This window comes from Polypterus senegalus, chromosome 15 (genome assembly GCF_016835505.1).
Source record: "Polypterus senegalus isolate Bchr_013 chromosome 15, ASM1683550v1, whole genome shotgun sequence".
NCBI classification, from domain to species: Eukaryota; Metazoa; Chordata; class Cladistia; order Polypteriformes; family Polypteridae; genus Polypterus; species Polypterus senegalus.
In genome coordinates this window covers 87878744-87906099 of record NC_053168.1, presented here as the reverse complement: position 1 = coordinate 87906099, position 27356 = coordinate 87878744, and the positions used below count along the sequence as shown (strand labels likewise).

General features: G+C 37.5%; 1 protein-coding gene across 1 annotated transcript; it reads left to right on the top strand.

Annotated features, from left to right (window-relative positions):
* Positions 1-2544: 2544 nt before the first annotated feature.
* Positions 2545-25809, top strand: otud6b (OTU deubiquitinase 6B). Its single transcript, XM_039737009.1, has 7 exons — positions 2545-2734; positions 3077-3228; positions 5812-5910; positions 18062-18374; positions 19563-19624; positions 21124-21230; positions 24820-25809. The coding sequence occupies exons 1-7, from the start codon at positions 2665-2667 to the stop codon at positions 24902-24904; spliced, it is 888 nt and encodes a 295-aa protein (XP_039592943.1). The 5' UTR covers positions 2545-2664; the 3' UTR covers positions 24905-25809.
* Positions 25810-27356: the final 1547 nt, after the last annotated feature.

The following is a 27356-nucleotide window of genomic DNA, read 5'->3' as shown; positions in this document are numbered from 1 at the left end:
ACCCAAGTTAATCTACAATACTGAAGATTTCATTATAAGCCCCAAAATGTTTTAGGAGCTGAAAATTCTTAGTGTATGCTTTTTTCGGAATGTTAATCTTTTACATTGTCACATCTTAATTCATTTCCACAAACATTTAAAGGACCAAAAGATTATCTGCTATTCTCAAAATTAGATACCCTGCCTTAAAAATGCTTGCCTTTCCAAGCTGCATTTTACATTTTTTAAAAAATATAATCTTCATCATAATTCATTTAATTAAGTCTGTTAGAGCTCAGTGGTGCTGACTTATCAACGCAGTGTCCTGAGTTTGAATCTCGTGCCCTGGCACTGTCTGTGTGAGTTTGCACCTTCTGCCCACGCCTGTGTGATTTTCTCTTCCAAGTACTGCCTTTTTTTTATTGTTTTTTCTATGGTGTGTCTTAGGTTTAATGTCTATTGTAAATTAGCCCTCTGTAGCTGTGTGAGTAGGTCACACAGCTGACTAGTGATTCATTTGTGACTGATTACTATTGTGTCTGATGTTGCTGTAACAGACTCAAGTCCCCTCAACCCCAAATTGGGTTAAGCAGCTTTGAGAAGTCTGTGTTACTGTATGTTTCATAATCTCTAGCTGTACTTAATAAATAATACATTATATACCATTTTGTAAGCCACTGCCCTTCTTCAAACATGGAAGTTTATTTTGTAATGCAAAACAATTAATTATTAATATTAGTTATTCATCCGTCCATCCATTTTCTTAACCAGCTTTTCCAGGGCTGAGTAGCTGAAGTATATCCCAGCAATCATCCAAAAGAGTTAAGTTTCAGGCGAGACACTTGGGTGCAAGCTCCAAAAGTAACACCAGGACAGGGTGCCAGTATATAAATGTTACATATACAGTATACTGTATAGTATATTCATGTATGCATATATACAGTACATATGCTGAATAATCTTTAATGTGTTAGTATTACTGTATCAGTTTTCTTGTTTGATGCAGAAATTTCTTCTAGTAGACATAGCATTCTCAGACCCACTTAATCCATTTTCTACAAATGATATTAACTCATATTATATAAATTAATAATTATATTATCAATAATATAAGTCCTCCAAAGGCTGGCCACCAAGCTCAGGGATCTGGAACTGAGTTCATCCCTCTGGGACTGGTCTTGAACTTCCTGGCTGGCAGACCACAGAGGATGAGAGTTGGCCGCATCATCTCTGACACCCTCATCCCTGATGCTCCACAAGGTTGTGTCCTGAATCCTCTGCTGCATTCCCTGTACACTCACGATTGTACATCTATGCACAACTCCAACCCAATAATGAAACTTATAAATGACTTGGTGGATGCAGGCTTGACCTCCAATGAGGATGAATCTGCTTACCTAGATGTGGTGAAAGTGCTGTCTCCAATGTATCAGTCCAACAACTTGGACCTGAATGTCTCCAAAACCAAGGAAATGATTGCAAACTTCATGAGGAAGCAGCAGGGCAGCTACAAGCCACAGGATCTATGGGTCTCTAGTGGAGAGAGTCATCAGCTATAGATATCTTGTTGTGCATACAGTATTTCATAGGACCTGACATGGGATAATCATATCTCCACTCTGGTACAGAAACTAAGGCAGCAGCAGTATCACCTAAGGCAAGTAAGGAAAATCTCAATTTTCCCTGCCATACTGAAAGTATTCTACAGTGCTATTGCAGGGTTGGTGCTTATTTGAGTGCATTACTGCCTGGTTTGGTAGCTGCAACTCCCAGGAGCACAAATCCCTGCAAAGAGTGGTCCAGTGTGCTGAAGAAATCATCAAGATAACATTGTCAATCCTGTAGGACACTGATCAGGGCAGATCCAGGGCAAATCAGAAAAATATTTTTCACCCAAGCCATAAACCTTTCCAGTGCCTGCATTCAGTCAAATGTCTACATAGCCATATGGCCAGGACTAAGAGGCGGAGGATTTTTGTTTTTTCCTCTCAGGTCATACAAATTTTAAACTCTGCCTAATCACTCATTTGTATCCTTGTCGTTTTATTCTGCATATGTGCTGCACAGGCTATATACATACTTTAAGCTACGGGAATTATGCCACGTTATGTACGTTACATTTAACATACTGGGACGTTTGCATTTAAGTTGTACGCTATGCAACCATACCTATTATAGGCTACGTGTTTATTTTGACCCCTCATCCCTTTTTAATCTTACATTTTCTCCTTCGAATTATATTTTGTTTTAGCTAGTGACGAAGTTTGCCACAATGACATTTCACTGTCCTTGTTTTGTACAACTGTGGAAATCTCCAGTGTGGTGCTGAGGTGTCACGCGTTGCACGGCTGCACTCGGGTCCCAATCCGGGTGGTTCGTCGTTTAGTGGGTGCGCCACCTCACCTCACCTAATTTCAAATACCGTATCGTTACAGCTTGAAGACTTTTCTTCCAAAGAAAAACTACAATATCAGTAAGACCTTACGCATCTGCCACGTGATTCCTTCTCGTCTTTCATTGGCTCCAGCGTAGTTTGACCCTGTTGTGATATCCAATCCCGTTGATAAAGAAATACTGTTAAAGGTGAAAGGTTAAGAGATTCTCGTGGTTGATCTTCAGAGATATACTGTCCAGAACGATATAAAATTATTGGTTTACATTTTTATTGTACAATATACAGGCATAATGGAAGAGATAGAAGCCGACGAAGAGTCGTTCATAAAGCAGCACCGCAAAGAAAAGAAGGATTTGCAAGGTAGGTGCGAGTGGTGAAAACTGTTTTAAAGTATTGCAGATGAGATCAATAGTGCGATGTGTCACACAACACAGTGGCTTAGATTGTTTTCACTATTACCTGGAAAATGTAAACTGGTCGTAATCCTGCATGTACGCCTTTTAAGCATTTAGTTGTTAATGTTAAAAACTATGGTTTGTCAAATTTCCCGTAAACATTATATGGGCTGGTAGTTTAATTGATGCACTCTGGTGCTCACCAGTTAAACACGATTTATAAATAGTCGTCCTTTGAAATGTATACGATATGGGCACTGCTGAAACAAATGATTAAAAAAACACTTGTGCATTTTCGTGCTTTTAGCCAAAATTCAGAGTATGAAAAATGCTGTACCCAAAAACGATAAAAAGAGAAGAAAACAATTAGTAGAAGAAATTGCAAAGCTTGAAGCAGAGTTGGATCAGAAACACGAGGAAGAGTTGAAACAACTGAAAAATAAAGTGGATGAAGAGACGGTAATATGGTTTTCTTTACATTTTTAAGAATTTCTTTTGATATTGCGTAACATTTTAACGTTCTTACACTCTTTACGTACATTTAATGAGCATGCTTGCCATTGCCTACCCTAACGTCACACCTTTAAATTTAATAATCCTGACCCACACTTGAATCCACTCACATCCACACTCAAACTCACACTTAGCCAGTTTACACTAATCAGTTAGCCTGAAACACAGGATTTTGAGGTATGGAGAGAAAAGGTTATTTGAAGAAAACCCATTCAAACACCAGTAGAACTTGCATACTGCACACACAAGCAGAATGGGCCTAGTACTGGCATCAAGATCAACAGATGTATTAAGAAGTGCAGGCCATATCTATGTTTAACAAAGGTATACTAAATGAGAAGGGATGAGACAGTGATGCAGTTGTTAGAGTGGTTAGACTTTATTATCCAATGGTTAAATTTGTTTGCAGCAAGAACATACCAAGCATAAGATATTGTTACACCGAATCAAGAATATAAGTCAAGACTGTACAACCGACAACCAGTATTATAGTATATACACACTCAGGATTTTTACAAAGAAGAATAGTCATCTTTAACAGTACATAAAATAGTAATTCAAAATTTAGAAGCATCCCAACAAGTAACAGAATTCCAAATGCTTAAAGCACTGAGAATAAAAACATTTTGAAATCTGTTGTTTTTTACCCGCAGCAACCTAAATTTGCAGCCTGATGGCAATAGCTATCAATTTAGAAAAATGAGAATGGCAACTGTCTGAGAGAATTGTGTCATACTTTATTTTGGCATGTTTGTAATACAGCTTAGTGACAGAGGTCTGCTGCAAACCAATAACTTTACTGCTATATTTAAAATGTTGCTAAAATTGGTTATATTCTTATTATTGAGGTCACAAAACCAACATATCAAAACAAATGTTATAACAGATTCAATAAAAGCCTTATAAAAAAAATTGTTATTGTTTTCTCCACATTAAAACAATTGAGTTTCCTGAGAGAGAATAACCATGTCTGCCCTTCTTACAAATTTGTTTACTGTTTAGATCAAAGTTTAGCTTGTTATTAATGACTGTCCCTAGATATATGTAGTGATTCTCCATGTCCACTGTCTCCCCTTTAATTAATGCTGAGATAGTGGGAGGGACCTAACCATATCCTTAGAAATATTTAGCTGTAAAAAGGAACAATTGCAGCACTGAACAAACTCATTATCAACAGGTCTGTGGCTATCCTTATCTTGTAGAAGACTTGCAGTGACAGACACACAGGCACATTTCGGGATATGTCTGTCATTGTGTGAACTCCTTTAATCATTGGTGTATAAGATAAACAAAAGAGGTGACAAACTGCTACCTTGGTGTCCCCATGAATGTTTCAGTACTACCAGAAAAACAGCTTTGTGTTCTGTTAGGTAAAATGTCCAGAATCCACCCTTCCGGACATAATTTATCAGTCAGTTTGTCAAATAAAATGTGTTTCTGGATTGTATTAAAAATATGCAGGAAAATCTATAAACAGCTATGTTGTGTGTTTTTTTTTGTTTTTTTTATTCGTCCAGGTTAAGCCTGGGTTTTGTTTTGTAGTTGACTGTTAACTAACTTCTCAAAGGATTTAATGATAGGAGAAGTTAAGGCCATCAGTCTGAAGTTACTTAGTACTTTTGGTTGTGCAGTTTTTGCTAATTGAAAAACATTTGCCTTTGTTTCTATAGACTGGGCACTTGGACATCTCAAAAATGGAGTGGAATTTTGGAGAGGGCTTTTGCCTAACAGATTTTGGGACTTTTTTGGTTTGCGGCCTACAGAAGTTACCATGTGGAGTTTGCTTAATTTAGCTATTTGTGTTTGTACTCCAGCTTCATCACACTTTCCGAAGACCTGCATGTTAGGTTAATTGGCGGTTTTAATATTAATGTGCTGTTGCCCTGTAAGAGTTCTGGTTTCTTCAAGATCAGGCTTAGGCTCAAGGTCCCATTTCCAGCTGTACAAGCATTGTGGGGACAATTGTTATTGTTTGTTCACGTCTGTAGTACACGTATGTTACTGTTTTAATGTATATAAATCGGTACGCCACACTGCCCTGCTTCTGATTTAACAGTGAATTCCCCAAGGTCCAAAAATAAAAAAAATGAAGCACACACAGCTGTATTTGTTCCCCACTTTACCATTCCTTTGTTTTATTTGTTTACTAGCTGTGCTACCCATCCTGGTGTGGCGGAAGTGCTGGACTCCAGGGTTTTTCAGGCTCCGGGGCACCTACCCGAGGCCACCAACAAAACCAAGGTGGTCGCCCCCTCGTGGTCGGGAGGAGGCAGCAGCCCTCCTCCGGTCCCCTCGGGCATCCCGGCTGGGCTCCACCACCAGCCGCCTGTGACAAAATATATATATATAATATGTGTCATTTTGATTTGTAGTGTTAAGTACTGTAAGTGTAGTGATATGGTATAAGTATAGTAACCTAATACTCATTTCTGGTTATTACTACTATATTTGTAATAATAGGCAGTATACTGAATATATATTTTATTACTCTTTTCTAAAGTAAAGCTTTGTATGTCATTTAATGCACAGATTAAGCCACTTGAAAATGGGATTGAGTGTTTATCCATGGAGAGTGGAGAGCAACAGAATCTGAAATCGTGTCGAATTTCTAAAGCCCAGAAGAGAAGGGTATGTACTTTGTTTGTTATATACTGTGTTATTGTGAGTCCTGCAGACCAAGCATTTGCAGTAAAAAAAATACCACTAAAACCCAGAAAGATAGTGTTTTGTTGCGGGAAAATGGTTCCAGGGATTAGAACATAAGTAGGCAAAGAATCAGAGAGAAGAGGTCCAATACTTCTATTTTATTTACTTAATCAACTATAATAATCAAACACATATAATGCAGACATACAAAACAAAACAATACTTACAGACATATAAAAAGACACAGAGCCATCATCCCAGACCAGTAGACTGAGGGGGCCCGCTTGTCAGTCTTGTCAAAGGACCAACCCATTTTGCCTTTCATTTACCGGGTGGTGCGCGCTGTCCCCACGGTTGAGCCTCCAAAGAAACCGAGGGCGAAACCTTCCCTTATATACTAATTGAGCGTCCTTGCCCAAAGCGGCTTACGTGCAAGCAGTGTATACAGAAGTGATCAGTTTCAGCACACACACCTTTCCACGGGACGCGGTGTTGTTTTGCACTTGGTCCTGATGATGACGACACCTGGTACCAAAAGGCACACAAAAAAAATAAGAATTGCGTAGTGAAACCCCTTGAAGTGAAAAACAAGTCAGCATGCCCCTTTATCCTGACGGAGACGGCGTCTGGTACCAAAAGGCACACAAAAATACAGTAAAAGCCCCTCGAAGTGAAAAACAAGTGAAAAACAAGTCAGCATAACCCTCTGGCCATATTTCCAGTACTATTCCTTCTTGAAGCTGGTTTTTGCGCTGAGCGACCAACGCCCATCTACTCTCTTGATCCCCCCCTCTCTTTAGAAAAATCCTTCCATTTCAGATAGGAAGGAGAACAATGTGCACTGCTAATGGTGACATTGTTGTGCTTTATACATGATCTAGTACTTTTTGCAGGACAATAGTTGGAGACACTTGTGAAGGTGTACCCAGCAGTTGTACCCAGCTCTGTGTGTAATGTGTTGTTTAAGAATTGCATCAATATTGCAACCAATAATATCCCTCACTAGTAGCCACAGTAGAGATGTTTAGAGTATGGAATATTGCACTGTAGAAAAGTTACAGGTTTTCTGTTTTTTAATGTTTCTTTCTTTTCTTGAGACAAACGGCTGAAAGAAGAAAAAACGACAGTACAGTTGACAGATTTTTCATTCTTTATATTAAGCATTATTTACTTATGCTTAAAGACAAGTACCCTCTGTAGCTCAGGCTATAAAGCATAGCGCTCAAATGGAAGGGCACTGTAGAATTCAAAGCAGGTGTTACATTGGCCCTTGTTCATTTTAGACATTGAAGATTTTAAATATTTGAATATTTTTTGTTTTTATTTTTCACATTAAATAGTAGAAGTAACTTATACACTTCTGTCACATTATAGCACCTAAACTAAAAAAGACAAAAAAACTAGCAAATAGCCATGGCTAAAGAGAATTTGAAAAACTGCAGTTTGACAAGTGTGCATCCGACTCTTCCCTTTACATTTTGAGCTGAATTGTGGTTTGTTTTTACATAGTGCTGTAATTAGCTTTTTGTTACTAGTAAGAAAACGGAAGTTTTAACTTCTGTTTTTATTTACCTGTAGTTGGAGACAGTAGTTGGGAAATGTAATCCATTTTTTTACTTTTTTGTTGCTTCTGCTTAAAGTACCTTGCCAATGAAAACCTCTTTCTTAGCTGGCCTGTCTCACTTGGCATGTTAATTCTGCTTAAGAAACACTTGTCTCTAAGAACCATACTAGTGGGTCTGGCTGCTTTGTCTTAAGTAGCTTGTTATTCTACGATTTCTTCAGGAAAAGCACAAGGAGGCTATGTTTGAAGGAACAAATTCAGTAATGTAGACTTTTTTTAATTACAGCATTCTGCTTTGGAACTTGGAACAGCTTAGCTATTGGCTAAACAAACAAGCTTGATGGACTGGTCTCCTCTAATTTGTTAAATTTCTTATATAAAACAATGCTATGCTTTCATTGGCAAAGGTCAGCAAGTGAGTGCACTTCACCTCAGATTTTTCAACCCTTTTATGGTACAAATCCAATCTTTCTTAGAAAAATGTGAAAGTCAAAAAATAAAACACACACACAGAATCAGAACTTTTGAAATCAGATTTATACTACTTTTGTGTGATACCAAATCCATATATTACTTGCATTTAAATGCTTGAATTAAAATTGACTGAAATTTACACTCCCCAATTAATTTTATCTCAATGTTTATGCAACTTTAATTATATCTCAGTGTTGAAAATAGGAGAAGGATTTCAGTACAGACACAGTGTGCTGATGAAATATTAGCAATATGTTGGTCCTATTAAACACTTTGTACAACAAGTGCATGATTTCTGAGAGTCTTGCAAACTGATGTTGATATAAATAATTGAACATTATCCTCAACACACAGATCCTGGCAAACTACTATAATAAATCAAAACTCTCCACATCTTATCCTTAGTCCTGGCTACTCTCTTTCATCCACAAGTTTGTACATACAGATACAGCAGTAATAAATCTACTCAAAGTAGAAACTGTGATCTTTTATTTTCTATATCTCTTCCTTAGTTTCATTGGCTAAATTTTCAGACTTCCAACACTGAAAAAAAAAGCAGAAAGCCAGCATGCTGTTGGTGTTCATAGTGGTTTAGTAGTTCACATCTATCTTTTTTTTGGAAAATGTATTTTTTGATAAGTGTATTCATACAGGGCATATCCAGGTTAGATATCTATACACTCTAGTACTGAATTTTAATAATTTGTAAAGTTAATTTGAACAGTCAAGCAAAAAATTGGGTATGAGCCAAAAATCTAAATTGAATCATATTGAGCTATAGACTGGAGAGAGTGCAAAATCCAAATTCATTTTTTAGTATTGTAATTTTTCTAGTGAAAATACTGTCTCCAGCACTGCTGTGCAGTCTCCTGTAAATAACGATGCTAATGATTATACTTTATTTGCACCCAAGGGGAAATTTTAAAGTTTTACAGGAGCTCCCATAAATGATCATTTGTTTGAGATTTGTAACAGGAATGGATATGGTATATGGTACACCTTGTTGTCATGCCTTTCATAATGTTCATTGGCCACTTGTAACCAGTTGATAGGGCTGTTAAGTGTCTGAATGAAAAAAAAAAAAAAAAACATGCAGCCTCCAGGTGTTAACACTAGAATTCCCAAAGCTTACAAAAATACTCGTAAATCCGGACCACCTTAAATCCGTTCGCATCTCTCCATCAGCGTCTTTTGTCTTGTAAATGTGTCGATAAGCCCAAGCAGCCTACTATCCCATCTTCCCACCGCTGAAGAAAGTGCAAGGAGCTCTCCCAGCTAGTTTATGAGGGAGTCAGATACCTAGAGCTGTATAGGCTAAAAAAATATTGTTATTTGGAACACATTAATTTCACGTGTGTTCCTTGTCTACAAAGGTCTATGTAAGTGTAGGATGACAGGAAATGCAAGAAGTGTTGAACAAATTCCTAAAAGGCAAGCTTTTTCCATGTTTTAGTACAAACGACAACATTTTAACATGAAGTGTATAAGGTGTGAAGACTGAAGTCCAAATATCAAATAAGCACTTTCACAAAAGGTACAAATATAACCGAACAAGCGAGCTTTTATTCAAGACCATAACCGAAGAAAAAGAAAATCGGGTTAATGTGGTTCGTTGTAGCGACTTCTTTGATAGTATAGCGGTAAGAACTGCCCTTGTCAATCAAACAGAGGAAGCGCTGCAGTTTACTTGTGACTTTACGCTGTAGGAAGTTAAGTAAATAAATCAAGGTAAATAACATTCGATCTGGCTTTTATATAAGTAACATATAAATGTTTCTTATGTAAAGACAATCACAAACAGATCTTTGCACGATACTTGGCGAGCTTTGTAAGCCGTGCTGCTTCGTTGGAGAACAGGTGTGTGGTAGACTGACTGGCCATCTTTCGCCTTTACGCCTGATGCAGCTGCATTATTCTTATATGTGAGTGGACATTTCTTGTGGGGTGGGGGCAATGGTGGTGCTTCTGTTCTCTTTCTCCAATGTAGAACCCTCGTCCTCATCTGAGTTCATCTCTGTTATAGCACATCTTTATTTAAAAACTAACAGTGTCAGATCAGGACGAGCGTTAACGTGACTGAGAGAATTAAACTAAATAAAAAAAAAAAAGGTAACCTTTACAAGTACCATACATTTACACTGGCTGTAACAGACTCAAATCAAATGTATGTTTTTATTGTATAATAGTAACAATAAGACCAGCACACTACTTAAAATGTTTATTTTGAGATGCAGGGAGGCTCAAACTGGCAACCTTTTGAATAGGAGGCAGCAGTTTTTACTGCTGTACTATCAAAAAAGTCACTACACCGAACCACAGTAACCTGATTTTATTTTTCTTCAGTTAAACTCTTGAATAAAAGCACACTTGTTCTGTTATATTTGTATCTTTTCTGAAAGTGCTTATTTGTTATATGGACTCCAGTCTTCACACATTATACACTTCCTGTCAAAATTTTGTCGTTAGTACTAAAATTATGGCAAAGGTTTCTTTTAGGAATGTGTTCAACATTTCTTGCATTTAATGTCATCCTACACTTACATAGATCTTTGTATACACGGAACACGCATGAAAAGCATGAGTTCCAAATAATGTTTTTTTAGCCTATACAGCTCTAGGTACCTGACTCCCTGATAAATCAGCTGGGAGAGGTTTTTGCACTTCCTGTGGCAGTGGGAGGATGGGATAGTAGGCTGCTTGGGTTTATTGACACATTTACAAGACGAAAGATGCTGATGGAGAGGTGCGAGTGGATTTAAGGTAGGCCGGATTTATGAGTCAAATAGGCAAATTTACTGCTGAAGTCAGCTGAACTCTCTACATATTACTGTCTTTTGCTGCCATCTAGTGGATAAAGTTAAGTAATACATGCAAGAATGATTTTCTCAACTTTTGCAATTCTACCCATTAATGCTGACTACTGTTGACTCATACCTTCTGTCCTTTATGCTGACTTTCTTTGACAACTGCCTGAAATTAGTTAAGGAGAAGAGGATGTACCACCTTTTAATTTAAGAACTAATAATAATAATACATTTTATTTATAATGCACTTTATATTTGAAACAAATCTCAAAGTGCTACAAAATTAATTCGACCCGAAAGCTCTGATAAAAGATAAGTTTTAAGACCAGATTTAAAAGCATCAACAGTCTGTGGCGTCCTCAGATACTCAGGGAGAGCATTCCACAGTCTGGGTGCAGCTGAGCAAAAAGCTCGATCTCCCATGGTATGAAGTCTAGTCTTAGGAGTTTTCAAAAGATTTACTGATGCAGAGCGAAGGTTGCGTGTGGACGTATGTAAGGAAATAAGTTCTTTGAGGTAGGGAGGGGCATCCTCATAAATACACTGGTGGGTAAGAAGGGCATCCTTGTAATCAATTCTAAATGAAACAGGGAGCCAGTGAAGAGATTTAAGAATGGGCGTAATATGATCGTATTTACGCAATCTCATCAGGGTCCTAGCAGCACTGTTCTGAATATACTGCAGCTTTTGAAGGGTTTTTCCAGTAGTCCCAATGAGAAGTGCATTGCAGAAGTCCAGCCTGGAGGAGACAAATGCATGGACTAACTTTTCTGTATCAGCAAACGTGAGTGCTGGACGCAATTTTGCTATATTCCTGAGGTGAAAATAAGACGTTTTACACAGATGTTTGACATGAGCCTCATACGTCAAATGAGAGTCCATTTTAACCCCAAGGTATATAATGGATGTTGACAATGGAATATCCTGACCAGAACAGGTAATACTGGTGATGTTAGATGACCTAACCTGGTGTGGGGTGCCTACTAAAATAGCTTCAGTCTTAGAGTGTTCAGCTGCAGGAAATTTTGCTTCATCCATGACTTTATCTCCTCCAAACAGATGGTCAAAGTGGATGATGGCAGAGTAGACGAGGAGGTTGAATTTATCCTGAGGTAGAGCTGAGTATCATCTGCATAGCAATGAAGTAATATACCATGCTGGCTGATGATACAGCCCAAGGGAAGCATATACAATATAAACAAAATGGGACCGAGCACAGAGGCCTGAGGAACACCACAGGTGACATTGTGTATAGCGGATTTAGCCTCTCCCAGGGCAACATGCTCCGTTCTTTCAGTAAGATAAAATGAGAACCAGTTGTAAACAGAGTCAGAGAGTCCAACAGTGTGTCGTAATCTGTGAAGCAGAATGTTATGATCAACAGTATCAAAGGCCGATGACAAGTCCAACAGGATGAGAAGCGATGGAAAACCAGCATCAGCCGACATCAGCAGGTCATTCGTGACTCTAACCAGAGCTGTTTCCACACTGTGGCAGGGGCGGAAACCAGACTGGAATCTCTCAAACAAATTATTTTGTTTTAGATGAGACTGAAGCTGTGCAGCAATTACTTTTTCCAGTACTTTTGAAAGAAACGGGAGGTTAGAAATGGGCCTGTAGTTTGCAAGTACTTCTGGATCCAAGGTGGATTTTTTTAAAAGTGGTCTGATAGCAGATTTCAATGTAGCGGGAACATATCCAGTCTGGAGAGAGTGATTTATTATCCTGGTAATCAGGGGACTTGTAGCACAAAGGTTGGATTTAACCAAAACTGTAGGAAAAGGGTCCAGAGCACAATTTGATGGTTTCATCTTTCTGACAATGACCTCAACCTCTTGCTGTGTAACTTTAGAGAAACAGCTGAAAGGTTGCAAATTCCCTGGCTGTGGGTCATCCATCAAGACAGGTAGTGCAGAGGAACTCGATAGAGACGAGCAGATGGTATTCACTTTTTTCCTAAAGAAAGTAATGATGTTATTGCATTTCTCCTCTGTAGCTTCCAGATGAGATTGAAATTGTGGTTTCAATAGGCGATTAATGGTAGAGAATAGTTGCTTTGAATTTCCAGAGCTATTGTTAATGATATTCGAATAAAACTGTGATCTTGCAGCTCTCAATGCTCTTGCATATGCCTTCTGATTTTCTCTGTAAACTTGCTTATGAACAGTGAGTCCTGAGGCCTGTAGACGTTGCTCAAGAACACGCCCAGTTGTCTTCATCTTCCGCAGCTCACATGTATACCAGGGGGCTAAAAGTGAGAAGCAGACAGTTCTATATCTGACAGGGGCATGGAAGTCAAGTAGACTACTGAGGGATTGGTTGTAGAAGTCAACTGACTCAGTGACTGAGGAACATTCAACAGAGGAGAGATTCTGAAGATCTTTGCTCAGAGTATCTGGGTTGATCTTTTTCAAATTTCTGTAATATATTTGTCGCTTTGCTTTTGTGGGGGAACAAGGGAGTGACAGCTCCATCGAAATGACCTTGTGGTCAGACACCCCCAGATCATACACAAAAAGGTTGCTAATGGGTACAGAGTTTGTAATAACCAGATCCAAGATCTGCCCTCTGGAATGTGTGGGAACAAAAACATGAACATTAAAGTCACAGAGTATAATAATGTTGGCAGAAGTGGTACAGATGGATGTAAGAAAATCATGCATCTCGGAGATAAACATTGAGTTTGGTTTAGGGGGTCGATAAATAAGCAACATCGTCATGGGGAAAGGGACTTTACACTTAAATGCAAGGCATTCAAATAAAGACAGTGTAGGCACAGTGAGGGGAGACAGATCCAGTTGCTGTCGAAATAATACAGCTAGGCCACCACCACGTCCAATACTGCGGGCTTTCTCCAGGTAGCTATAACCAGAGGGACAAGCTTCATTTAGTGCTAAAAAAACCTCTGGCTGATGCCATGTTTCTGTTATGCACATAAAATCCAAGCCTTTGTCCATAATATGATCTTGTATAAGGACTGATTTATTTGTGAGAGATTGTGAATTAAAAAGTTCTATTTTGAGCATTTTTGGTGTAGTAAATTTCTGTAATGGCTGTAACACAGTGAGATTCACTCCGCGTTTTCTGTCCTGCTTGGTGGATAGCGTCCTCGGGAAAATGTCCGAAGCTGACCGACAGAAATCTCGTGGTGTTTCCCATGCTACAAACACCTGGAGTAACATCGCTCTGATGATGTGTTTGATGAGCGACAGCGGTCCATACAGATGGAATGGATGAAGCAGAACAGCTAGGTTGATGGTAAATAAACTTTCGCCGAGAACTTCTGTGGATATAGTGTGGTCGGCGCAGAAGTCCGAATTCTTTTATGGCTGCAATGCATGTTGGAATGGAATAATTGTTATGACTTAACAAGTGCAGGATGGTGTATTTTAGCTTCATGCCGGTCGCTGGAAAACTAGCAAAACAAGCTAGCCATGCGCCAAACGCCGAGATGCAGCCAAAAAAATAACTGCAGAGGCAGCGAAACCAGACTCAAAAAATCCAGTGTATCGAGACCACAGAGCAGACGTCCAAGAAAGCACTCAACGTCTTAGCAGTGCTAAAAAACGCCAAAAAAAAAACCAAAGGTAAAAAACTAAAGTTTAAAAAACAGCCTTCGGGTTACTAAAATAGTCCGTATAAAAATAAAAACAGCAGCAGGAGAAGCGGCGAACAGCAAGCGCCAGCGTCCTCTCCCTCCAAGTCAGGAGTCTTGAACTGCCATACAACCATACAACCATTTGTGTGTGTGTGTGTATATGTTCTTCTGGTGAAGCAATACTCAACTGAACTTGGGAGAATGATATTCTACACACTAGCTGGTAGAGACAAGATCAGTCATGCTTTCCTACCCCGCATTCACTATGTTGCCCAGTCGACATGATACGTTAGCGCGTCTGCCATATTGCGAGTGGCAAAAGTGCAATTTAAACTAATACAGGTAGACGTGGAAACCAGGTTTTCTGATGAAAAAAATAACGTTTAAAACAGTATCGTTTACATACAACAAATTTTGGTGAATTGTTTAATCGCAATTATTTGTATCCATTTGTACACTAATAATGGCAATTATTGAGATGAAAACTTAACCAATGTCTGAAAGTCAAAATAGTAAGACTGCAACTGGCAGTCTAGTCTTTTCTTTAACAGTGAAATGATATACTCCATGACAAAAATAAACAAATTTTATTGTGTACAAATTGGCTTAATAATTTCTGAAAACATTTCACTAATTCCTCTCTCTCTAACGCACACAATGTGGTTACTTAAATATATACAGGATAGGATCTAAAATTCTTGAAACAAAACTGTCTTACATAGCTTTTTCCGTGTGTTGCCAATCTGTGATTTGAGAGTATTCAGAAATGTTAACAGCTAACAATAATCTACATAGTGACTAAATATGTTTAGTTGTTTGGAGGCTCACTGCAGCAAATGAATGCATAGCTTTGCTAGCTTAGCTTGGCGTAGCTAAAGTTAAGATTATCAAACGGGATTTTCTAAAGGCCAAATATAACCAAAACAATTGTTCAGCCTTACCTATGAAATGTAATCCCCTGGGATCTGGTTTGGACTGTACAGCGGTTTGTACAATCCCAAGCAGCACATGCATGAGGCATCTTTATCCACTACTTCACTCCACAGCAGTGCCACTTGTAAAATGGCGACAACGTCGACATGCGATGCTGCTGGTCATGCGGCGTCTAGTAATTCTATGTCTATGTGTATGACCATGAACAGTTCACTTCAATTACCTGTGCTGCAGGTGAAAAAACAAAAGAAATGTGTCCAATTCTATCTCGAATGTTGTAAATTGCTTTGGACAAAACATTAGCCAAATAAGTAAATTTAAACTTGAAAGTAAGCCTCTCTGTTTTCCCTGGAAAACCCTAAAGAAAAACTGAGACTGGCTGCTTCTGTGTTATGTGATTTCTGTTGTTGTCTCTTCTTAGTCCTTTTAATTAAATTAAAAAATATATATATATTTTTATTATTATTTTTCTTTGTCGTGGAGAATTTTTAGTTCATTTGCTGTCATTTAAGTTTAATAGCCAAACCCAAAAAAGAAAGATAAGAAAAGATGTAGTAGCAACCTTTCCAAATGTCTCATTAATTATTTTCCTCTAGGGTGTTGTAACTTGATAGCCATAATGGATGCAATGAGAAGTCAAGCAAAATGACACCTTTTGTTGGCTAATTAAAAAGATTACAATATGCAAGCTTTCGAGACAGCTCGGGCCCCTTCTTCATCATCTTTCTTAAAGAAAGGGCCAGAGCTGCCTCAAAATCTTGCTTATTAATATTTTTAGTAATTGTGCTTGACTTCTAATAGATGGATACTTTATTAATCCCCAAGGGAAATTCACATACTCCAGCAGCAGCATACTGATTAAAACAATACTAATTAAAGAGCAATAAAAAAAAGCAGTACAAGCTGAAAAATGCAAGGTGGAGAGTGTGAGGCAGGTATAACAGTCTATAATCTTGTATAGTGTGAACGTTTACCCCCCTGGGTGGAATTGAAGAGTCGCATAGTGTGGGGGAGGAACGTCCTCCTCGGTCTGTCAGTGGAGCAGGACAGTGACAGCAGTATGTTGCTGAAACTGCTCCTCTGTCTGGAGATGATACTGTTCAGTGGATGCAGTGGATTCTCCATGATTGACAGAAGCCTGCTCAGCGTCCATCGCTCTGCCACAGATGTCAAACTCATTGCTTCACTAACAATAAAAATGATAGTTCATTAAAAAACCAAACAGTGTTACCTTTCCAACATCATTTCTGAAGTTGTCAACATACTAGTTTGAGTGACATATTTAACAATCAAATGAAATTACCAAAAATCTGTGAAAAAGTTGTAATCATTTTGGAAAATAGTAAAAAGCCATTCCTAAAGCTCTGGGTGGGTCTTCACCAAATCACACAGTCAGTTCGATATTGCCTAGATGGAGAAAGGTTCTCAGTTGTTAGTTCCCAGGGATGAACTCTCAAAGATCAATTTATTATATTTAATCTACAGATTCAGAAAGCATATAAACACCTGTAGGGATTTGTAGGACTGCTTTGTTTTAGCTAAAGTCACTGTTCATGATTTATCTATCGAAGACTAAAAAATGAAGTCAGTATAAAAAAGTAACAAGGCTGAAAGCAGTGCTAAGTAATGTAAAAAAGGAAGAATAAGGAGAAAAGGTTTAAGTACGAAAATGAGAAAAAAAGCCCAGCATCTTGTTTAGATGTGTTAAAGGTCTTGGAGGATGCATTAGACTGCTACTAGTAATGTCTGCTGCATAAAATGATCTGTAGCACAATCCTACTACAATCTTGGAAAACAAAGTTAAGAAGTAACAGGGAATAGTTTCTATTTTATCTGGTAAATAGCTAAATTTAATCTTTTTTTTTAAAAAAAAAGTACAGTAGATTATGCTGTTTTTATTAAACTGGTTGAGGGTTTTTGGGATTGATGATCAGTCAGTCAGTCAGTCATTTTCCAACCCGCTCTATCCTAACACAGGGTGACGGGGGTCTGCTGAAGCCAATCCCTGCCAGCACAGGCGCAAGGCAGGAACAAATCCCAGGTAGCACACCGCAGGACACACACACACACACGTGCACACACTAGGAACAGTTTAGGGATACCAATGCACCTAACCTGCATGTCTTTGGACTGTGGGAGGAAACCAGAGCAACCAGAGGAAACCCACGCAGACACAGGGAAAACCTACAAACTCCACGCAGGGAGGACCTGGGAACGAACCCAGGTCTCCTTACTGCGAGGCAGCAGTGCTATCACTGTGCCGTCCATTGATGATTAGTATTCAACTTATTTTGATGTTTGTTTTTATGTTTAGTTCCATGAAACTGCTAATGATAATGTCAATAAACAATAATTAATATCGGAGTAATAATTATTAATATTTTATTGGGCTTCCTCACAGAACTGCGGCACTCAATACATTCCACTTGCCTATTTAGGAATTGAGATTGGCCATATTCAAAAACATTAGTAATGTTCACTTAGCTAGGATATATACAGCTAGTCTGCAGTATATGACAAACTTCCTTGTTACCCTGGAAATGCTAGAATTTTAAAACTATAGAATAAAGAATAGAAATCAACTTTTGTATGCAAATGTATCATATCAGGTTACTATTCTGTTGGTTTTCTTTTTGACTTAATATTCTCTCATGATGGAATATGTCAAAATAAGTTAATTTTAACAAATTTGTCAGATAGCCAAACTGTTTGAAATGGTATACTGTAAAATTAATACTGTTCTTTTTAATTTATTTTCAGGATAAAAAGGCTGCGATAGAAAAGGAGAGAGAAAACAGAATAGCTGAAGCTGAGATTGAGAACCTAAGTGGAGCTCGGCATCTTGAATATCAGAAGCTTTCTCAGGGATTGGCTCAACGACATCTACAGATCAAGCAAATTCCGTCTGATGGCCACTGCATGTACAGAGCTATTGAAGACCAGCTGATATGCAAGGGCCTCAATTGGAATGTCCAAGAGCTTAGAGCTCAGACAGCTAAATATATGAGAGACCATTCAGAAGATTTCCTCCCATTTTTAACAAACCCATGCACAGGAGATGTATACACATCAGGTAGGATGGAGTAGGTGAAATAATGTGAATTGGGAGTCTTTCTCTCTCTTTCTCAAAACCTTGCAGGGACTTCACAGTGGTGAAAGTGGATGTGTGTGACTGGGCCCTCTGTTATACTGATACCCTGTTCAGAGTTTTTCCCTACTTTTGCCCAGTGGTGCCAGTATAGACTTCAGCAGGCCATACTCCTGAGTTAGAACAAGCAGGTTTAAACATGCTGCATTTTATTTAATGCTTCGTAAATATCAGATACCTGATGAGGTCCAAAATTTTGAACAGTGTTATATGGAATTTATGCATCTTAACAAACATCTGCAGATCAATCTTCACCTAGAAATCACATGCTGAGCCAGTCCTTGCTTGCTTTGTATTCTTTCTTGAATTTTTAAGCATGAGTGCACCATATAAACATTTAATTGTAATCTGGACTGTCACTTGCCGTCTTGATCCATTTTCCTTGAAGACCTTCAGTATCACTTGCAGCTTTCTGTAGTTTAGTTTCACCTTCTATCCATTCCCAAAAATAGATTTCCCCATACCTATGTATCAAGACACCTTAGCTTTTGTCCTTCCAGATTTTAAAATGCGCATTGCAGGTAGATTGTCTTTTGAGATCTTTACATTACCAAATACTAAGGAAAGTAAAGTTTTAAGACAAGAAAAGAAGAATTGGTGTAATAAAACTTTTTTTTATATAGTTTCTTGTTACATATAGAAATTGTGCTGATGCCTAATATCCCAGATACATTTATGTTAGATTAATTGACCAATCTAAGGTGTTTATAGGTGCATGCCTGAGCATACCCCCTAGATAGACTGGTGTTTAAAACAGAGATGGTCCCAACTTTCTACTGCAGTGCTGCTGGAGTAGTTTCTTGCTCCCTATGACTGTAATTGGTTGCATAAAATAGAGGTATTCTGAGAGGTTCAGTGTTTAAAGATAATAGCATATGCTTAGCCTAGCATCAATCAAAGTTGCTTACAGCCTTATAGTTTAATTGTTTTTGATTAAAATGCACTTAATTGGTAAAGGGAAGGCAGTTATTTTAAATGTGGTTAAAATCTTTGTTTCATAAATTAGAAAAGTTAAGTAAAAAAAAATGTATTTTTGTTTTGTTGTTCCCATTATTTTTCTTATTCACGTATTTATCATCTGGTCTTATTATTCATTTGTGTCTATTTATACAGATGAATTTGAAAAATACTGTACAGAAATAGGAAGTACAGCAGCCTGGGGAGGACAGCTTGAGGTAAATCTAATGTAAAATATCAAATAAATACATAATCTTATAATTTTAACCAATACAATTATAGAAACAAGTGTTTTGTTTTTTTTTTTTTTTTTATCAAAATGCATTTTTTAATGTTCATTATGTTAAATTGTGACCGAGTATTTCTTGACCATGAATTTGTTTGCTGCTTAGACTTCTTGTGTTTTTCAGGGGTTTGCTTTTATACGTTTTGCTTAATACTGTTCGCTGCCTGGTAGCTTTATTAGGTAGACTACTCTTTCCTGCCTAACTAGTGGTCAGTACTGGCAGTATCTTATCTTCAAATACTGGATGTGTCATTCTAAGGGACAATGGCAAGACTGAAGACTTAGATATTTTTATTCACATCATGATTGTAAGTGTCCAAATGCATGAGTAACAGGAGCCTTATTGATATTTTCCCAAGAGATACTATCACGAGTGTGACACATGTAGACTGGCCAGACGTGGGCAGGTTACAGTGTTTAACTGGTGAAATAAAACAGTACTACTAAAACAGGTATATCAAAATTTGTAGCTTAACATACTTTGTTACAATTGGTATGGCAGCCAATGACCTAACTGAATTCCGTCCCTGTTGGTGAAAACCAAGAATGTGTTGCTGTTGAATGCTTTGCAAACCAAACACTGCTTCCTGTTGATTCTTGACTCATACTGATGAGAGAGAAAAGATTTGTAACAGTACTGCCTTGTAGGAGTGAAATGATGTGTGGCACATGTTGGGTTCCTCATGACACTAGAATGTCATAGGTCATCAGAAACTTATTGCAATTTATGTCCATACATGTAGTCATTTAAGAATTGACTTGGTCATCAGGATTATGTTCCATGGTGCATAGCTGGGAAGATCCTGGAATGGTTCCAGGAACGACTCTGAATTGAGCTTAATAACCCTGGTATCACAGTCATTATATCCCAAACAGACGGCACATCTTAATTAGAGATTCTCACCTGGGTAATTTGCAAAAACTGTGGAACTCATTGGAGGCTTTGTGAGCCAAGGTCAATATGATATGTTATCAGAACTTTCTTGAAACTGTGATGTGGTAAGTGCCCCAATAATTGAAGGAAAATGAGGAAACCTTAGCTATTACTTAATGTGTATCTAATAAAGTTTTGATTTGGCATAAGATTACTGGTTTTGTGGTATAGTGGCTAGGAAGATAGACTTCATATTTAGTTTTGTTGGTTCATTTTCCACCTCCGTCCCACTGTCTCTCTGAGAAAGTCACTTAATATTCCCTTATTTTATATACTATATATGTGATGCCTGATTTATCCTTAAGTTGCAAGTTGTATTTTAGGAAAATTACCTGAGAAAGTTGATGAAGATTATAAAAAGAAAAAATAGAATTGGCTTGTTAGGAAGAAGTTCACAAAATAAGCTACCACTCATGAGATAACTTAAAGCTGTTTTTAGAATAGATGGCTTTAATCTACATTTTTGAAGTGCGTACCACATCTTTTTTTGTTTTCAGTTACGAGCACTTTCACACATTCTTAAGACACCAATGGAAGTAATCCAGGCTGAGGCACCTTCAATAGTTATTGGTGAGGAATATGAAAATCAACCTGTTATACTTATGTAAGTATTATTTTTGTGTACTATTTTATTTAGATAAAATTAATTTTTAATCTGTATTTAAAAATTTTTAAAATATCTGCAAAAATACAAGCATATTTGCCATAACTCAAGTAGTTTATTTCTTCTGAAACGGCTATAATGTTAACCTGTGGTTTCTCTGCATTTGTCCTGTAGCACCACTGTGCCTAATGGCTTTTGTTAAAAGATGCAAAATCCTACTTTAAATACTAGACAAAGAACTATCCAGAACTTACTTGCATTATGCTTCACTAAAAACTGAAGGAACCTTACGCTCTGCAGGGTCTTGTATATTCCTTGTGATTAGAGATACATGATATATCGGGAACTGTATTGTTATTGGCCGATGTTCATTAAAAATGACAACAAAAAATGGACATCGGACAGATGTGTACATTTTAACCAATACAGCCAACCGATATAATTCGGGCTTGTCAACATTGTCAGTTCACTAAATAATAAAATGTTGCTTTCATTGTTCGGTGAAGCAGAAAAACATGCATGTAAGCACAGCTCCTTGCGCTAACCAAAAAAAAAAGGGGGGGTTTCCTAGTTTTGCTGACAGGATCTATCATGTTGTCATATTTTTCTGTAAAAAAGGAAGACCACAGAGTTGCTACCTGCTCTTTTTGCAAAAATGAAAATGCGAGGAGGCTGCAGAATTAAGTCTTTCAATACCACAAATTTAATTACCCATTATGAACAACCACAATAATGAATTATACCCAAAATGTTTAGCAACTAATGCTACCAAAACGAAAGTTAAATCAGACGTTACCGGGCTCTCTAGTGGTAGCCTCATACAGCAAACCCTTCAAAACATAGACATTTCCTCAGGACTGCACCAGAGCTAATGGCATAACTACTAAAATAATGGAAATGATTGCACTCGATAACAAACCTTTTTCCCTAGCTGAGGACAAGGGATTTCATCGGCTACTACATCATTTAGAACCTCAGTACAGTACATTCTTCCAAGCCGGTGATACTTTGCAGATTTCTCACTGCCTGCATTATGTGATATGACTGCTATACATATCCCCAAGCTTTTAAGAAACAATGTCACCAGCATTAGCTTCACTACAGATATGTAGAGCTCAGAGGTCAGCCCCATGGGTATGTTAAATCTAATGACACACTGGATTGACGAAAATTTGGAGGCAAAAAGAATGGTCTTGCATAATAATGATTTCTACGGTTCTCATTCTGCAACTTTCATTGCACTAGATTTCGATTCCATTTTAACGAATTGGAACATTTCAAAAAGTAATGTGCATGTTGTGCTTCGCGACAGTGCTTGCAATATTGCAAAAGCTATGGAAGAAAGTGGAATTAAAAGTTTAAGCTGCATGGCTCACACTTTGCAGCTTGCTGTAAATGAAGGCTTTTTGAGCCAGAGAAGCATCTCGGACTGTTTTGTCACTGGGAGGCGAATAAGTTACTCATTTTAAGCACTCACTGCTCGCTATTTCGTGGCTGAGAGAAATACAAACAGACCTTGGTACCCCAACAAGAATGCTTCCGCAGGACGGGCCTACTCTTGTCGGAACAGCACTTATATGCTGAAAAGTCTGGTTGATCAGAAGCGCACTCTTGCCAAGTATGGTGCTGCATGCGAGTTTCCTGCCTGTCTCATAGTGCATCAGTGGGGACTTGTGGAAAACATGATTACTATACTCAAACCATTCAAGCAACTTACTAAAGACATAAGTGCGCATTCATCTAAAATTGCGGACGTGATTCCGTCTGTTGAAGTGCTTAAAAGTTTGCTTAGCAAGTGTGACAAGACAGAGTTCAAATGGCAAAAATCATACTTTCGGAGGCTGTCACATAACGCTTCAGTGATGCATTCTCCATGTCACTATCCTATTTATCTATTGTACTTGATCCACGGTACAAAGATCGATTTTGTGACCGAGATACCAAAAAACAATCGCATGAAGCACTTGAGAAACAACTGCTCGAGATGTCAGCTGGTGAAGGAGATGCAGAGAGCAACAGCGAACCATAATAGATAAAGATTTGCACTCTGAGAGATGTTGCTGCTTCTTTCCTGGAGATGTATGAAGAAATTCTTGAAGAGAATTTGTATGCTACCGCAAAACCACATTTAATTAAAATAACAGAATCCTAAAATTTTTAACAATAAACATACTAATTAGGAAGACCAGATGTCCCGAATTATTAATAATAAAAAAAACTTTGTTCCAGATTTAATTAAAAAAAATCCATACACTTCAGCTTCCTAATATCCAATCAGTATCATCGTGCATTTGCTGAAAAGTCGCAGTTGGCACAGCGGCTTGCTGAGAATGTGCATAACTTAAGAGTGTGGGGCAAACTGCTCCACAAACATTAGCTGAGGAGAAAAAGAACACGTTAATGGCATCACCTCACCTTTTGCGTCAAGTTTTTACAATTTGTTTGCCAGATGACCTGCAAAACTGCTATTGCAGCGGCGCAGTTTGTGGGTTTTTCCATCTTAGACAGTCGAGTCGCTGTGGAAAAATATTGGAGGAATTTAATATAGTGGGTACTTAACAAAAAGGAGGAACAGATTCGCCTGCTTGGTAGAATGCAGCTTCAAGTTTTGTACCTTGTGAAAGATATATCTTCTGTGTCTAAACTGTAAAACATTTTAAGACAAGATCTACTCGTTTTAATGTAAGCATTACTTTAAAACAAAATGACCCTAAAATATACAGCAATCTCTCAATATTTCAAGGCACACCTGTGTTACAAAGTGTTTCATTGTGGAACAGCTTGTGCTGCATCTCTTAAAAGTCCATCTGCATCACAATTTATAGAATGCCCTTTACATAATCCAAATAATTATATGTCAAACTTTCAAAGTCACAAGTTTTTATTAATGGCGTGGTTGGTATAGGCGTTTGTCTTGTTTTTTGGTTTTTTTTTTACCACACATCTGGTCAAACTATTAATTTATTATCTTTTATTATAATATAATTAAACGTTTGTAAATTTGTTGTTCGTTTGTTTTTTTTTTTTGTTTTTTTCTCAGCACGCCCCCTATCTCCAGAAATAACTATGCCCTCCAGTATTGGAAAAGCAATGCAGCCTGTTTACCAACTTTTGCCAAGGCAGTGCGCAAGTACCTATTGGCACCCTTGTACCAGTGTAGACTTTGAACACCTTTTTTTCAGCTGTGTCAAATATAGTAAATGAAAAGAGAAGCAGTCTTGCTGGTGAAAAGGCAATTTTTTTAAAATATTACTTGGACAGAAAGGATAGAATTTATTGGTTTCAGTATCAGAAATTATCAGCAACAGTTGAGCTCCAAGACCAAGTTTAAGATCCACTGTGTAAAAAATTTAGTTTTAGTGTTTTTGGCATATTCACTATTTTAAAATAATTTAATTGGCCTTTAGGAAGTAAAATGCTCTTTTGTATTTATTTGTCAAAGTGGAAATATTGTGTCTTTTTTAATTTATTTCTCAAAAAGAAAATATTTCTCTTTTAGATATTGAGTTTTTAATGCCTCAACTAAAATAAATGTTTTCTATTCATGATAATTCACTATGTATCTCTTTTTTTTATTTTAATTACTTAGATATATGAGGCATGCATATGGACTCGGGGAGCATTACAATTCAGTGGAACCATTAAAGGAAACTCTACCTGAAGAAGAGTCCTAGCACCTTTTTCCTTAAGTGCAATGTATTACATAGTGTGATTAAGAAAGTGTTTTAAAAATCACTGTAAACAGGAAATAGGGTGATTTTGTTCTGGTTGTGTGTGTGTTTTAACACTAATATATAATTTTTGAAAGTGAGAAACATTATTGTTGGTTCTGTAGGTTATGTAGTGAATTGCCGGAAAGAAAAAACACAATTAGTGTTAATATATATGAAAACAAATATCAAGAAAAATGAAAGCCTTAATCCTTGTAATTGTATAGTTTTTCTTTTTAATGCTACACATCAGGTAAGTTGTTACTTGTAGAGAGAAAATGTGTTTTTGGCATATTTTCCAGTTTTGTAACATGGATTTTGAATGCCAAGTAAACAGTTATAAAATTGGATATCCATGCTATGTGCATATGTAAGTGTACATGTTATAAAATAATCAAATTCTGCTGTATACTATTAATGCCTGTCTGCTCATTCTCTTTTTGTTCCAAAAACATCCATAGAAAATCTGTTCATAGTAAAATGTACTATAATACAGTATAAAAGATTTGGGCAGTTATAAATGTTTCTGTTTAACACAGTTCAAAGATGTGAAAAATGTAATAAGTAATTTATTTTTAAAAGCAATATGAATTAAAGAGCACAGATTTTTATTTAGTGACAAAAAGTCATGTTTGAGCCAACAGTACAAAACAGTCTACTTCTACAGATTCTAGACATTGCATATTAAGAATGTGTTAATAATGATGTTAAACCAGTCATAAATTATTTGAATTATCAGTGGATTCTGAGAAAATGTTTGTAAAAACAAAAATTGTGATTTCAGTGGCAATCTAAATACATGCTGTGACATCTTTTCCCCCTTCAGTGAGGATTATTTCTTGCTTTTGCTGATCATGATTTTTTTTTTTCCACACCCACACTACTTTTAAGATGTCTTTAACACAGTCTACCATATTTATGTCTAATCTGTAAACACAAACACATTCTTGAACTGTGTACTTATGTAATGTAGATATTACAGGTCATCGCAACAAATCTGTAAAGTACATCAGATATTTAGTAGAGTGGTTCATTGAAAAAATGCTCCAAGGTGACAGTTATATCTGTCTTTAAATATAAAGTAATACTCTGTGTGAAGAAAACACAGAAACAAAGTTTTAAGGGTTGGGGTTTCCGTCCCCATATACTGTAAACCACAGTCAAAAATGCAAAACAACGGTCAGTTTATGGGATACACAAGTGACAACCAATGGGAGAAACACAGACATATTTATGAGGTGGGAACGGAAGTAGGAAGGCTGTGAAAGTTGACATGAAGGATCTTGGGATCATAGACATAGAATTACTAGACGCCGCATGACCAGCAGCATCGTATGTCAACGTCGCAGCCATATTGCGAGTGGCACTGCTGTGGAGTGAAGTAATGGATAAAGATGCCTCATGCATGTGCTGCTTGGGATTGTACAAACCGCTGTATGCTCCAAACCAGATCCCGGGGAATTACATTTCTTAGGTAAGGCTGAACAATTGTTTTGGTTATATTTGGCCATTAGAAAATCCTGTTTCATAATTTTAATTTTAGCTACGCCAGGCTAACATTTATGTGCTCAAGTGAGCCTCCAAACAACGTTTTGGCTAAACGTGTTTAGTCACTAACTATGTAGATTGTTGTTTGCTGTTAACGTTTCTCAAACTTTGAAGGTTTCCCAAAGAAATCCACCTCAGGAAGCAGTGGGAGGTAACCCTTAGACGGGATTTTGAGAAAGCTTTCCTGTGATGTGTGCCATACTAGTTTGTAATTGATGCTGAACCGGCATCATATGATCAAAGCTACCACTTGCTCACATTAAAAAAACAAAGGAGGTTTGATGTTGACATGTAGACTAAATGTCCTTGCGGTGGCAAGAAAACTATTAACTGCGTACGCTTGGGTAATATACTGACGTTGGAAGACTAACAACACTCTCTGAAGCTTTTTGACCAGGGTAAAAATACACCGGTCATGCGGTCTCCTTTTATTACCAAAAAAAAACACTTTTACGTACACATGCGCACCACCATGCACCAATATCACGTGAGCACTTAACAAGGGGAACACATCTTTCAATTGAGAGCATTTTACATTTATCTGTCAACATTTGATGATTCCTTCTGAGGGGTACAGTCAAGGTGGTCAAAATATCTGAGCGTGTTATCCGACAGTCAACATTAGGGCAAGCTGTCAGTGTATCTTTGATCAGTCAGTTTGTTCGGGCTGAGATTGGTTCAGATGATGTGTTTTTTGTCAAGTAGCACATTGAGGAAACACAGTTTGAAATTGACAACCATCATTTTATGCTTATGTCTTTAGTTGTGTGTCTGTCTTCCACAAACTAAGGCTGCACCATACTGCCAGGCTGAATACTCTGAAATTATAGGATCTGAGTGAGCGAGAGGGAGTGTAAGTCTGTAGAAG